General features: G+C 40.2%; 2 protein-coding genes across 2 annotated transcripts in view; both read right to left on the bottom strand.

The window, feature by feature from the left end:
- The window catches only part of fbxo32 (F-box protein 32), a 7,128-nt gene extending 5,000 nt beyond the window's left edge, over nt 1-2,128 (bottom strand). Inside the window, exons 1-4 of the mRNA XM_010740023.3 lie at nt 1,855-2,128; nt 1,234-1,355; nt 826-875; nt 604-696 (exon numbers count right to left, since the gene is read on the bottom strand). Coding sequence (XP_010738325.2) covers nt 604-696; nt 826-875; nt 1,234-1,355; nt 1,855-1,967 — 378 coding nt within the window. The 5' untranslated portion in view covers nt 1,968-2,128. The remainder of the gene's footprint in view (nt 1-603; nt 697-825; nt 876-1,233; nt 1,356-1,854) is intronic.
- Nucleotides 2,129-6,989: 4,861 nt separating this feature from the next.
- LOC104926216 (kelch-like protein 38) lies at nt 6,990-11,400 on the bottom strand. The gene is made up of 5 exons (XM_010740024.3): nt 10,914-11,400; nt 8,736-9,956; nt 8,508-8,649; nt 8,268-8,373; nt 6,990-8,083 (listed from the first exon to the last, which is right to left on the bottom strand). The coding sequence occupies exons 2-5, from the start codon at nt 9,953-9,955 to the stop codon at nt 7,794-7,796; spliced, it is 1,758 nt and encodes a 585-aa protein (XP_010738326.2). The 5' UTR covers nt 9,956; nt 10,914-11,400; the 3' UTR covers nt 6,990-7,793.
- Nucleotides 11,401-12,871: the final 1,471 nt, after the last annotated feature.

Below are 12,871 nucleotides of genomic sequence, written 5' to 3'. Positions count from 1 at the left end.
TCTAGCACAGGAGAACACGACCCTCAGCTCACATGGGAGCACGTGGGAGAGCTGGTGTTTGGTTCAGTGTGTTTACATGTGATGATGTCCAGGTGAAAAGCTCCAATTTCAGCTAGGTGATTTTCTATTGATATCCCATGATGATATAATGAACTGCCTCTAGTAGACATTTTACACGAAGCCATTTGGCATCCCTAGTATAAATACTAAGTCCACATCAGTTTTACATCTAGAATTCAGACTATTGCTTGAATTGAATACACTGAGTAACAAATGGGTTAATTTTAAATATGGCTTTGCTTCAATTAAATTTTGGGATGCCAAATTGCTTTATCAACCATATTATAGAAAAATGTCATGTTACGTTGCACTCCTATCCTGCCACAACCACACACGTACATTCCCTCAGTCTGTATCATTACCACTAAGAGACCCTTGTCTGCAGAGCATTGATAAGAGCCTGGCAAAAGCCTACACACCCTCTTAACCTTAACCCCTTCTCTGCCACTAACAAAAACAATCTCCTGTTAACAACCACACAGGAAGAGAAACAAAAACAGAAGTAAGAAGAAACTTGAAGAAAAGAAAGAGACGAGGACTCACTCTGACGACGTAATTAAATCTCCTCGTGTCCTTGATGGCGCTGCAGAAATCTAAGCGGTTGAAGGCCTCTCCTAGTGTACAATATCCGTGGCGCTGGGAGAATTTAATTATCAGGGTATTAGATTGCGATCCTCGGCAAGAGTATAGAGTTTTCTCAGCATGTTTACATTAGCAATGATGATATGAAAAGTTGATGTGAAACTAAATGAGTTGATTTGTTACCTCCTTGGTGCTTCCTTTATGAACATAAATCCACTTTTCCCTGTGGAAATCTGGGAGAAAGCAGAATGTTTATATTAGTGGCCTGCCCTCATTAAGCAGCTTATAAGCACTGTGACAAATGCACACGCACACATCACAAACATGATGCAATTTCTGTCTGCAGACTTATTGAAATAGAGTTTATGAAATAATGGAAAATTAATCATAAACAATATTATTAGGGCAGAGCTCCCCTCATGAATGTTACATAAGACCCTCACAAGACTCCCAGGGTAATATTTTTGGTGCAGAACCTAACTTTGGTATATTATGAGGCGATTTATGACTCCACACATACAATAACAAAATGTTATCCTTTGCATATTTATACAATAAGCCAGACTGTGTGTCTCTTTCATTGTGACTCACAGGGGACCTTGGTGTTGTTGTTCATTAGGTCTTTTTTCCTCTTCTTGGCAGCCATGTCATAGCCCAGAGAGAGCAGCAGGTTCTCCTTGTTGAAACACTCCTCCTCCTCAGCTTTGCAGAAGCTGGAAAAACACAAAGACCCATATTTCATTAAAGGCATCATCTCACCATTTTATCTCAGTGCATAGTGCAGACTTTACATGAAGCACTTGTTTTGCCCTGCTCGGAGCAGAGCCGAGCATCAAAACAAACTGCCTTTGTTGTGCGTTATGTGTTTCAAGTGTAACCTCAGGACATGTTTCAGAAAAGTGTTTTGGAAAGTGGACAGACTCAACAGACGTTTGTTAATCCACTCACTTGGTTGTCAGGTTATTAATAGCTCAGTGATTAACCTGGAAAAGGACCAAGGCCACAGAAAAACATGAAGGTTCAGGCCTGCTGTCTGTCTGTCTGTCTGTCTGCCTGTCTGTCTGCCTGTCTGTGTGTCATAAAGCTGTTTTTGGACTTCCTTTTAAATTATCTACATCTCTGTTCCTGTGATGGCGCACTTCAGAGTTGCGCAATGTCTAAACGGTTGTGATGGAGACAGCGACATTTGTCCGTACACGTTTATTGACCAACCTCTCCACGGAGACATTGTTGTTTTTGTCGTCTGCTGATGTCTTTTTCCATCCCTCCTCGGTTTTAACCCAACTCTGACCCGGTGACCTCCAGTCCTGTCCGAGGAAAGGCATCTTGCTTCGATGACGATCAGTTAAATTAATTGGAAAAAAGTAATCAGGATCTAGTCCCTGTTTGTTAAAGATGTATCCCCTCTTCAAACTCCTTTGTCTTGAATGTGTTTCTGGTCTACTGTTGACATTGCGCAGCTCTTCTTATATCCTCAACTCAGAACCCGGAAACACACGAGGTCCGCCCACTTTGGAAACTTCCCTGCAACACGTGGCTTTGTTTATCAACCCGAGCGTTGCAAAAGCTCTCAGCGAGAGGAGCAGAGGTAACAAAAGTCTGCATGTCATGGAAAAGCAGAGATAGAGAACACCAAGGGAATTCATTTTGAAGAATTTTAACACGATGAATCTCTTAGGGAAGCAGTTTCTAAATGTTAAACGGCTTGGGAGACATTTATGTAACTGTCTCTGCTGTGACCAAGGCTGGAAAGTCACTACATGTACTCAAACACTGGACTTAATGTTAATATAGACCTACTTAGGGACATTTACATGTGTATTTCCAATTGATATTGCTGTAAGGGATTATCAGACAATGCCTCTGGCCACTGACAAAATGACTGAGATTGTTTCAGGTCTCTATATATTTTTATGTTTTGCATCTCTGTAGTTGTTTTGAACTGCAAAATAGTTTTTGTATCCTTGTAGTCATTTTGTGTATCTATATGGTCTTTTTTTTCCTTTTCTTTTTTTCCCCTTTCTATCTTTGTGGTAGTTCTCGTTTGAGTTATTTCATTGTGTTAGATTTTTAAGAAATGTTAATGTCACCAATTAATCACGTAAAGGCTCAAAAACACATGATGACATTGTAACTCCTGCAACAAAACTAACAATAGAAACATTATGAGTACTTTTACATAATTCAATTTGGAATACAGGACTTTTACTTTGGATAAAGTATTTATACATCGTGGTATTGCAATTTTTATTCAAGTAAATGACCTAAATACCTCTTTCACTACTGGTTTTGACAGGGATTCATCAATACAAATGTATAAAAGTCTTTCTTACACACATTCCTATACACTCTCACGAGTGTGTGATTTAACAGTGAAATCAGTCATGTAAACAAAACAGTGAACTGCAGCTTATTTCTGACTTTGCTACAGGCCCTCACAACTGGAAAACCTCTGGACTATACATAGCAATATAATCCAATATATAGAGGCTCTATAACAATATTGTGTCTTACTATATAGTTTTAATGTATAATTCAGTGGTGTTGACAAAAGTAATTACTGTTCAAGAAGTGTTATGCCCAAGCTTATCAGTGCTTGTCAGGCTTTATGACACTATAAATATAAAGTGGGGGAAAAAAAACAAAAAAAAAACATTCGAGCCTCCCAGTAACATGGCTGTAAAGTCCCCTGATTCTTAGTCACTCACAGTATTATAAATAGATCAAGTTGTTCGTTGGATTCCTCCAGAGTATTGTCTTTCATTGTGGATTGCATGGGAGCGTGTGTGTGTGCAGGGGGGTCTACCATTGTATTGACATTCTCCCCAAACAACACTAACTTATTTCATGAAGACAGGATGAGGGTATTTTGTTTGTTTTGGACTGCTGTTGAAGATCATGTGTAACTAAGTTTGTCCATGTCACTAGGTCAACTCTTATCAGCTGAATTAAACACATGACATATTTACACACTCATCTGTGAGGCCTTTGGGTAGTTCAAAGTGTATATGTGTTTGTTTAAGGCTATAATAGTCCTTCTCATGCCACTTAACCTTGAGCTTTCTCAGGCAATCACTATAAGGCTGATTCGAAAAGTAAATGTTTCCTTGTCCTTTGTTAAGGTGAAAGATCAGGAAGTGTCGTTTTATTGGATTTGTCACTCAGCGTACAGGAACAATGACAGCGCCGGCATCAATGAGGAAATGTTAATGTCTCATCTAAAACTCACCCATTCTGATCATTGATGTCATGTGACTGCTGATTGTACAAGGCTAAAGTTCACCTAAAGCCTGTCAGCATGTGAAACACTTTGTGTATTCATTCCCACTAAAAAGCCACAACATGTGTGTGCATGTTCTTACCAAGGCTATTCAGAGACACGTTTCTGTCCAAACACCAGTTAATTGGGGACGGCTTATCCAACTGGAGACAAAACACATGTCCCCATTTGGGAACAATCTGATTTTTGGTCAGTGGTTAGGGCTTAGGGTTAGGCAAGTAGCGGTTATGGTAATGGTGAGGGTTAGTCTCCAAATGTATGCAAATGTGTAATATCCACAAAAGTCACCTCAGTGTGTGTGTGTGTGTGTGTGTGTGTGTGTGTGTGTGTATGTGTCCATCTATATCCATGTGACTGAATGAGTGTATGCTTACGTGTCTGCATTGAGGCAGTGAGAGGGGAGTTTCTTGCTCCCCATAATTCATGACACAGTATACAATCTGCAAAACATGTCAACAGCAGCACATGGTGCTTATTCTAAGAACCAGAAGAACAGTGTTTCAGCTCGTCTAGCGCATGTGTTGGGACACATCTTGTGTGCACTGTAGCGTGACCATGAACACATCAGTCACTATATCATGCTCATGCATGGCTTGCTAATGTGGTTTGTACTCTGTATACATATCACTAATGGTTACAAACTACCCTGTAGTGCTATGAAGTTATTTTTGGCAAGGGCTTTGTTGTTTCCTTTACTTCTCTTCTTCTTTGAAATTAATTTCCTTTTAGTGACATTCACAAACAAAACAAACAAATAAAGTGGTTAAAACAGAAAGAGGTCAGTTTTATTGAAATCATTGAATACATTCAAACATTACTGCACTCTTTAATATATATCCTGTGCTGCAGAAGCTTTTGGAACAGGTGCGTCTGAGGTTTTGATGTAACGTCTTGATATATGCAAAAGATCAAAGAGCACTGCACACATTTGTTACGCATGTTAAAATCTGTCAACAAGATGTCATATGAGAATATATCACTGCACATTAGGACAAATGTAGCCTGACTAGGTGTATTGATCATGACTTACAATTGCAGCCACTGCAGAAGTGACTCACACTGAAATAATTCAGCAGTTCCCCATTTGGTTAACCATAAAGAGCCAGAGGGAGGCTTGTGAAAAGTGAAACTTAAAAAACTAAAACAGTATTAGAGGGGGTATATATTAATATGCATGGTGTTGTGAGTCACTTAAATCTAAGTTTATTCTCAGAGAAACTACAGGATTACATGGAAAGTCCCAGCAAGTACTCGGTCAGTTGGCAACTGGAAGCTATGACCTAAGGCTCTAAAACAGTTTGTTTATTCTGTGATTCACAAACAGTGATGAATCAGAGATGCAGTGTTAAGTGTTAGTCCAACTAGTAGGAAGATAAATTTGTGTATCTCCTACACTTACAAGAAGTCTTAGTTTTTAGTTTTTGCAACCCCTGTGGCTCTGGGGATGGCAAGGGTCATCAGTAAGCCTATAAGTTTGGTCCTAGATTCACAAAAAAATATAAATTTCATGGTCCCCAGAGGATGACTTGTGTTGACTTTGGTGATCCCCTGACTTAATACCTACTGCTACCAGCATGTCAACACATACTTCAATATTTTATCTATTGTAATCCATTCTACTATCAATTGACATATCTCAAAATCTACTTAATGGATTTTATAGATATTCATGCTCCCAAGATGATGCATCTCAAAGACTTTGGTCATCCCTTCACTTTCCATCAGCCTGAGCTGTAGGCTACTTTGTGTGTAGTTCTACCCTGCTAACAATTTAAAAGGTTATTAGTGAACCATGCCTCTCATCTGTCCATCATCTCTGTTTTTGTTGTGATGTTTTGACCAGACAAGACAGCTGGTCATTCCTGCTCAACCTTCCAAAAACCTTAATCACACAGACTCTCACATATACACGCAGTCACACCTGTTGCTGCCTCTCCTGGTTGAGTTTCATCAGACGCTCAGATTCTCTGTTGTGAAACACTGCTCATCAGTTTCTCGCTGCCGCTAGTCTCTCTCACATCTGCCAGCTTGTGTGGCAACGACAGGGCCACATGCCTCACGTGGTGTAACATCTAACCCCCTGTTTGTTTCTCAAAATAACATCAGATCACCTATAGTTTTTCCAGTCCCCCACCTTTTTCTCACACACTCCACCCACTGTCCCCTGGACTCTATTCGCTGGCAGTGAATGACTGAAACATTTGACCCAGTGACTTTTGGTTTCAAAGAAATGTACAGAGACTCCAGTGTAAACCTCCTGGTCACATTATGTTTACTCCTCATGAAACAGCTGACACTGTCTTTGAAAGTCATTGATAAATGAAATTATGTAATCACTAGAGCTGTTGTTGAATGTGTCTTGCCTGTCTACAGAGTCTCACAGAGATCTGAATTATCTGCATTTCTTTTTAAATGTTATTTTTGCAGAAAACAGCTCTCTTAATTGTTTTTTTTACCTTAGAATGAGCCTTTTATATCTACAGGTTCACCATGTTGCACTGCCATTTTTCAACAGTATTGCACAATGAACACACTGTCCTACATGCCTGGAACATTAGGATGAGGAGAAGTGGTTGCAATCAACAACCACACCTTTAGATGGCACTAAAACCTTTAACTAAATTACTAGTGATATTTGTCCAGCTGGCGAAATCTAAAAACTAAATCTGGCTTTGATGCCCTGACTGCATCCTGTTTGCCTCATGTGTCTTCTGATGAGCAGAAACAAACAAATAAACAAAAAAATGAGCAAACTGCTTATGACTTTTTGGGGATCTCCCTCTCAACATATTCCCCCTGGATGATATTTATGGCTGTTCCTTGTAAAGGATACTTTTTCTCTATTATCTTCTGCTCTGTGTGTGAATGTTAGAAACCTGTCTGGGCTTGTAAAGGTCCCATGTGGACAGTAGTGTGAGTGGGGTCAAACAGATACATGATGACACACTGGAGGACACGTGCTGCTCAGATTGCATTTGTTGTCAACTGACCGTTGATGTTGAAACACTATCAAGACATACTGAACCACAATTATAGACATGGAGAGATTTCATACGTATAGATTAGCCTTTATTGTAAACAAAAAGAGCTAAAACCAAAAAAGAAGTACAAAAGCATCAGAAAACAATTTCAAAAGGGTAAAACTTTGTCTTATTAAATGCAGAATTTGGTGCTATTCTTTTAGCCACAGTTTCATATACTGTAACAGTCATATAAAAGTTAGTTGTCATTTCAGCATACATATAAAACAAAAACTTCACTCGTGTTTGTATCTAAAGCTCCAATTTTTAACACATTTCTTTTCTTTAGTTTTGCACTCCAGCATGAAATATTTGATAACAATATTATGACATAATTTCATCATGATTTTGCAGTGAAGCAACAAATTGTGATCCAGAAGTTCCCCGGACACAGCAGCAGGTTCAGAGCTAAAAGCTGAACATGGCTTTGACTTACATCAAACAGTACACAGCTCAAGGATTTAAACATGACAAGTGAAATCTCATGATTTAGAGCAGACCAGAAATAGTTTGTTCACCCTTTGGGAAGTCAGACAGGTTAAGAAGGGGCTATACAGCAGGATGGCTTGTTTTCAAGGTTCAGGTTTTGTTGTTAAAAACAGAAAATACATGAAATATTGAAAGGAACATTTTCAGGTATAAAGATTCTTATATATTCATGAATATTTGAGGTATGCATAATTCTATGTATCGACATCTCTGATGAAAGCATAACAAAACAAAACCACAGTATTTACAATTAGTCATTTTCTTTGCATGAGTACATCTCGAATGACAATCATTCTGTTTCAAATAAACTGATTTCAGGTGAATATCATTTATTATTCATTCAAGTATAAATCAGACCTCAGCTATGATTTTGCCCATGTCTCTGAGACATGCGTCAGAGTCAGGGAACCGTGGTCAAACAGTTTATATGGCAGAGACCCCTTAGATGTCCAAGTGTCTGTCTTTGGGTCATAGCACTCGAAATTGTCCGAGTCCATGATGATGTCATGGCCGCTGATGTAACGTCCGCCGGTGATGTAGAGTTTGTTATTGAGAACAGTGGCAGAGTGGTGCATTCTCCTCTCCTTCAGGTTGGCACACTTGATGAACCGGTTGGCTTTGGTGTCGTATGCGATCACTCTCCGGGTGTATCCTGTGACAGCGGAGGCATTAATTTGAGAGAGGCGGCACAAGTGGCTCAAGCAGTGACGTAACTTTACAATCTAATTCATCTGAAAACAAATCAATACTAATGAATCCTAGCTAAATTAATATGGTTTACTTTCTCTTTCTAGATTCCTTTCTCATTATTATCCTTTATTACACCTACTATCTACCTCCAATGATGTAGATTTTATCATCCATAATGGCAGCAGGGGCAGACAGATTCTTCACTGATCTGTTCTCCATCTTACACCACATGTTCCTGGCAATGTGATACACCTACAGAAAGGAAGAGGGGAGCAGGGGTGAAGGTCAACAGAAGCACAGACAGCACACACAGGTCAATTGAGTGAATGAATAGACAAATGAAAACATAAGGAGCAACTTAGTGACTGAAGAACATTGTGTCCTACCTGTATTATTCTGACTGGGTTCTGCATAGCGTCCTCGCCTCCAAACACATAGATCCTCTGGTTAGTAGCAGCCACTGCAGGGTGCAACACAGCCTCAGGCATGGGCGCCATAGACTCCCATTGGTTGAACATACTGTTGTACCTAATCACATTATTGAGAGATGTTTTACTATTTGTCACATTTGTGTCTTTTATGCTGTATGTTTGGATAATTATGGTCCAACTCACCTCTCCACACTGTCTGTCAGTTGCTTGTCAGACCCAAGGCCTCCCAGGACAAAGATGTAGTGGAGGTAGGAGACATTCTGGTGGGCAAAGCGTGGCTTCAGCATTGGCTCCGCTGTCCTCCACTGGTTGGTCTTGAGAGAGAGGGTGTAGACTGTTGTACTGACTTGGCTGTACTTTGTGTTTGTAGTCAAGCCTCCGATAACATACAAGACACTGTGGAGGGCGACATAGGAGGCTTTGTATAGACGAATGGGCAACTTGGCGAGCCACTGCCACTTTTCGCTCTTCTCGTCAAAGACAAGGGCCTCCCTTGAGGTCTGCTCGTTGTTCTTCCGCCCTCCTACCACCACCAACATGTCATGGTAGGAGTAGCGCCTAGGTGCAACCCAGAGAGGTTTGAAGTCAACTGCCGTATCACTGTTGCATTTTGTGCTGACAGAAAACATCAGGCGTCTCACAGACTCTACAAGCTCGGTGCAGAGGGTGGAAGACTGGATCAGTGGGTCGTTGGCTATGAATTGAAAGAGGTAGGTGGGATGGATGTAGCGAAGGCGAACTTTCTTGAAAAGGTCACTGATGGCACCACGCCGGGATAAAGGATCATGGTGGATCCAAGCAACAAGTGTCTCAAAGACCTGCTCCTCCTCAGCACAAAGACTATCATCCTCCAGGTATCCCATGAGCTCTGGTAAGGAGAGCTCACACAGTTCCTCAGATGTTGATACGTCTGAGAAGCTCTTCATGGCCATTGCTTTTGCCTTGTCTCTCAAACTGCAACAATTCATGATCTCAGAGAGTCTGATCATGCTCAAACAGTTGTCAATGCTTAGTTGCTCCTGAAGGAAGCTTGAGCAGGCCTCAAAAAGGCGGTCATATTGCAACATGGATGCTGCCTGCATTAAAGGCAGCACAATGTCCATGCTGATACTAATGAGTCCTGTGTAAACATAGTCAATGATACTGCTCAGAATGGATGATGTGATTCCCTTCAAGTTAATCTGGGTCTGCTGCTTTTCCAAGAAGTTATTGCAGAACATGGCTCTGAAATAGGGGCTGCTGGAGACCAGGACATTGCGGTGACACGGGATCTCTGTGTTATCTGAACACAGTGACACATCTGTCAGGATGTTCTCCTGTCTCAGTCTGTTGAGCTGCAGTAGCAGGTTGGAGGACTGCTCCTTGTCTTTGTAGTGGAAGACTTTGATTGCTGATTGGTCCATGCTGATGAGAGACACCATGTTGTTACTGTCAAATCATTTGATTTTTATGCTTGAGTTTTTTTATTTAAACTCAAACCTCCTTGTATAAGCAGTCATATATATTTCTAATTCAAGCATTCCAGATATATGATTTGCTTACATAGTTGTCATTTGTGGACCTTCTGTAATTCAATCATTGAATGATTATTTATCATAACTGTATTAGATTTTGTTCTAGTTTAGATTTTGAAGCAACAAGTACTACTTTAATTCATAAGATTAAAATCTACAGAATTTAGTATCATAAGAGGGGTGAAACAAGCAAATATTCAAAGACATTACAGCTAGTGGAATTACTTTCAGAAGTCCCGGTCCTGTCATGTTTCTGAAATTCTGCCTGCAAATATTCTTGGTAAGCTCTCCCCAAAATCACAGTCTAACTGTCTAGTTTACAGATTTACGAGTAATTTGAAATCTCTTCAACTCATAAATATAACGCTCGCTTTGTTATATAGCTTTAGATCATTGCATATGGGAGCAGTCAGTTCAGCACTGCTGCACTCAGACATATCAGGGCCTAAAGTGCGCCTGTCTGATTACTTTGGAGACTAGTTGTCTAAGTAGATTAGTACTGAAACACCTGTGCAACTATTTCTGCTGGCGATTTGTAGTCCATTGTCATGGAGCAAGCGGTGCTTCGATTGTGTGTTGGTGTTTATGTGGAGCCAAAATGTTTTTGTTTCATTTTGGCTTTTAAACTGGATGAATGATGAGTGCAGCTTTTTTTCCTCCTCTCCATTGCATGTGTTAGACGAGTGCAAACTGGCACAAATAAATGTACTAATTTACATTCAAAGCAACATAATTTGACTTTAATCATAACAGATGGTTGTATACACTTTAAATTATACTTCAATCTGTAGCATAAGTTCAGTGCTCCTGGCAGCTTATGAAGCCTTCCTGAAGATACGTGTCTTACCTGTTCTTCTTCTCTTTCTTTGTGTTTTCTCGGGGTCCCACTCTGTATTCAAAGCAAGATCTCAGCAGAAAATCTGATGTCTCAACATTTTCCTGTACTTTGTTCCTCTATTCACTCGTGTTGATGCTGTGTGACTGTATGTTCCAAAGGGGGCTGTCTCTTTGTAGGAGCGCATTGCATGCTGTTTGTTGTTATGGTCTCTTTCCACGAGGCCTCTGTGTACATTCCTCCCCTAAAAATAGAGCCTCATCTTGGCAACACTGCTGCAGACTCACATGTGACTTTTTGAGTTAACGTCTGACTCCCGCACTTAATCTCCTACTTTGCTTCTATTTTTCTCTCTCTTTCTTTCCTCTCTTCCTCTAATATCACACTCACGTCTGTGCTTTCCCCTCTCATCTGATCTCTCATTTCTTCTTTATAGCTTTCTTTCCTGTTCACTCCATCATCTCTATCTCTGTCTGGCGCATGATTGTACCAGTAAAAACAGCGCTGATACTTGATAACACTCATTTTGTTGGGTACTCACACTGCCGGCTGGCTACTTGGGAACACAGAGATACAAAAACAGGATTAGGTTACTCCAGAAGCACACAGACATATGATGAAGTCTGCATAAGAGGAAAAGAAGCAACCACATGTAAAACATACTGACCATGAGTATTGACATTATAAAAAGTCATTATGAGTTCAGAGAATCCAGAGGCTTTCCAAGAGGCTCGGGTAAATGGAGAGAAGTGAGAAGGAGTGTTGTGACTCTGGCCATGAGATGCACTGCAAAATGTTTTTGGCTTTACTTTTACAGATGGTATTCATCCTTTAAGCAAAAAGAAATATTCTAATTTAACTGTACATCAACAACAGATGCTTGCGTTTCTTATCTTTGTATTTGTTAAGCTCATTTACATCTCATTTGTTTCATCACTGAAACAGATTAAGCTTATTCACTACATGCTTTCATGGAGTACATCCCACAGCGTGGCAATATGATACGTTTGCCTGTTCCTTAAAGCTGGAGAAGAATCAAAGAATAACAGCTTGCCTGGCTGTTTCATTAATGTGGGTGTATGAAAACAACAAAACTAGAATGCATTTTTTCAACTGCCACAGACAGAGATGTGACATGTTTTTCTTGTACTCAGGCTTGTTTACAGAGCTCGGCAAATCAGACATAAATAGCTGCTTGAGCAACCACGACCACTAGAGTGCAGTTCAATGAGGATTGCACAACAGAATCAGCTTAGACCATAAACTACTTGTGCTTACTAGCCATCTATGCACACATGTTGTTTTTTGTGGGCTTAAACACCCTCTAAAAATTGTCAAAAGACATGCATGACCAGATTTTGTATATGTAAATGAACTGAATTTCTAAAAAAGAAAATGAAAAAGTGATGCTGTAATTCCCACATGTGACACCATGAAACCAGGGCAGCTCACATGTGCATGTAGCAAGCAGCTAAAACTAAATAGCACCATCTAGTGTCTGTGCCTACAAAGAGTCAGTTTGGCATGGTGAAAAGCTGGCTCCCCTTTTAATGTTAAAGTCAAATATACACACAAACAGCTCAGCTAAGTTGTGAGACAATAACTGACATTTAAATTATTGGATCACTCTTCATGGTCAAGGGCAAAAGCAAAAACTTATTTGCGCAGAAGACTGCAGTGTCATTTTATAACTCACACTCTCATATTCAAAGCTGTGATTGCATCCTTTAAAGTTAAGCACATTGTCTGCTATCGCTGTTCCTTCACCTTGACAAAAAGGACTCATTAATGTCTGCCTTTAGGCTACAACTTATATTAAAAGTTAAGGCTTTGACACACCGTTTGCAGCAGAGCATTTTCATGCAGCAGCATTACTGTTGCCACCCACCGCCCGGTGCTGTGTCTTCATATCACCAAATGATTATCTTCTCATAAGCACATGGTCTAATAGAGCCTATACCCAGAGGATT

Source organism: Larimichthys crocea, chromosome XIII, assembly GCF_000972845.2.
Source record: "Larimichthys crocea isolate SSNF chromosome XIII, L_crocea_2.0, whole genome shotgun sequence".
In the NCBI taxonomy this organism is placed as follows: Eukaryota; Metazoa; Chordata; class Actinopteri; family Sciaenidae; genus Larimichthys; species Larimichthys crocea.
This window is presented reverse-complemented; position numbering and strand designations above follow the sequence as displayed.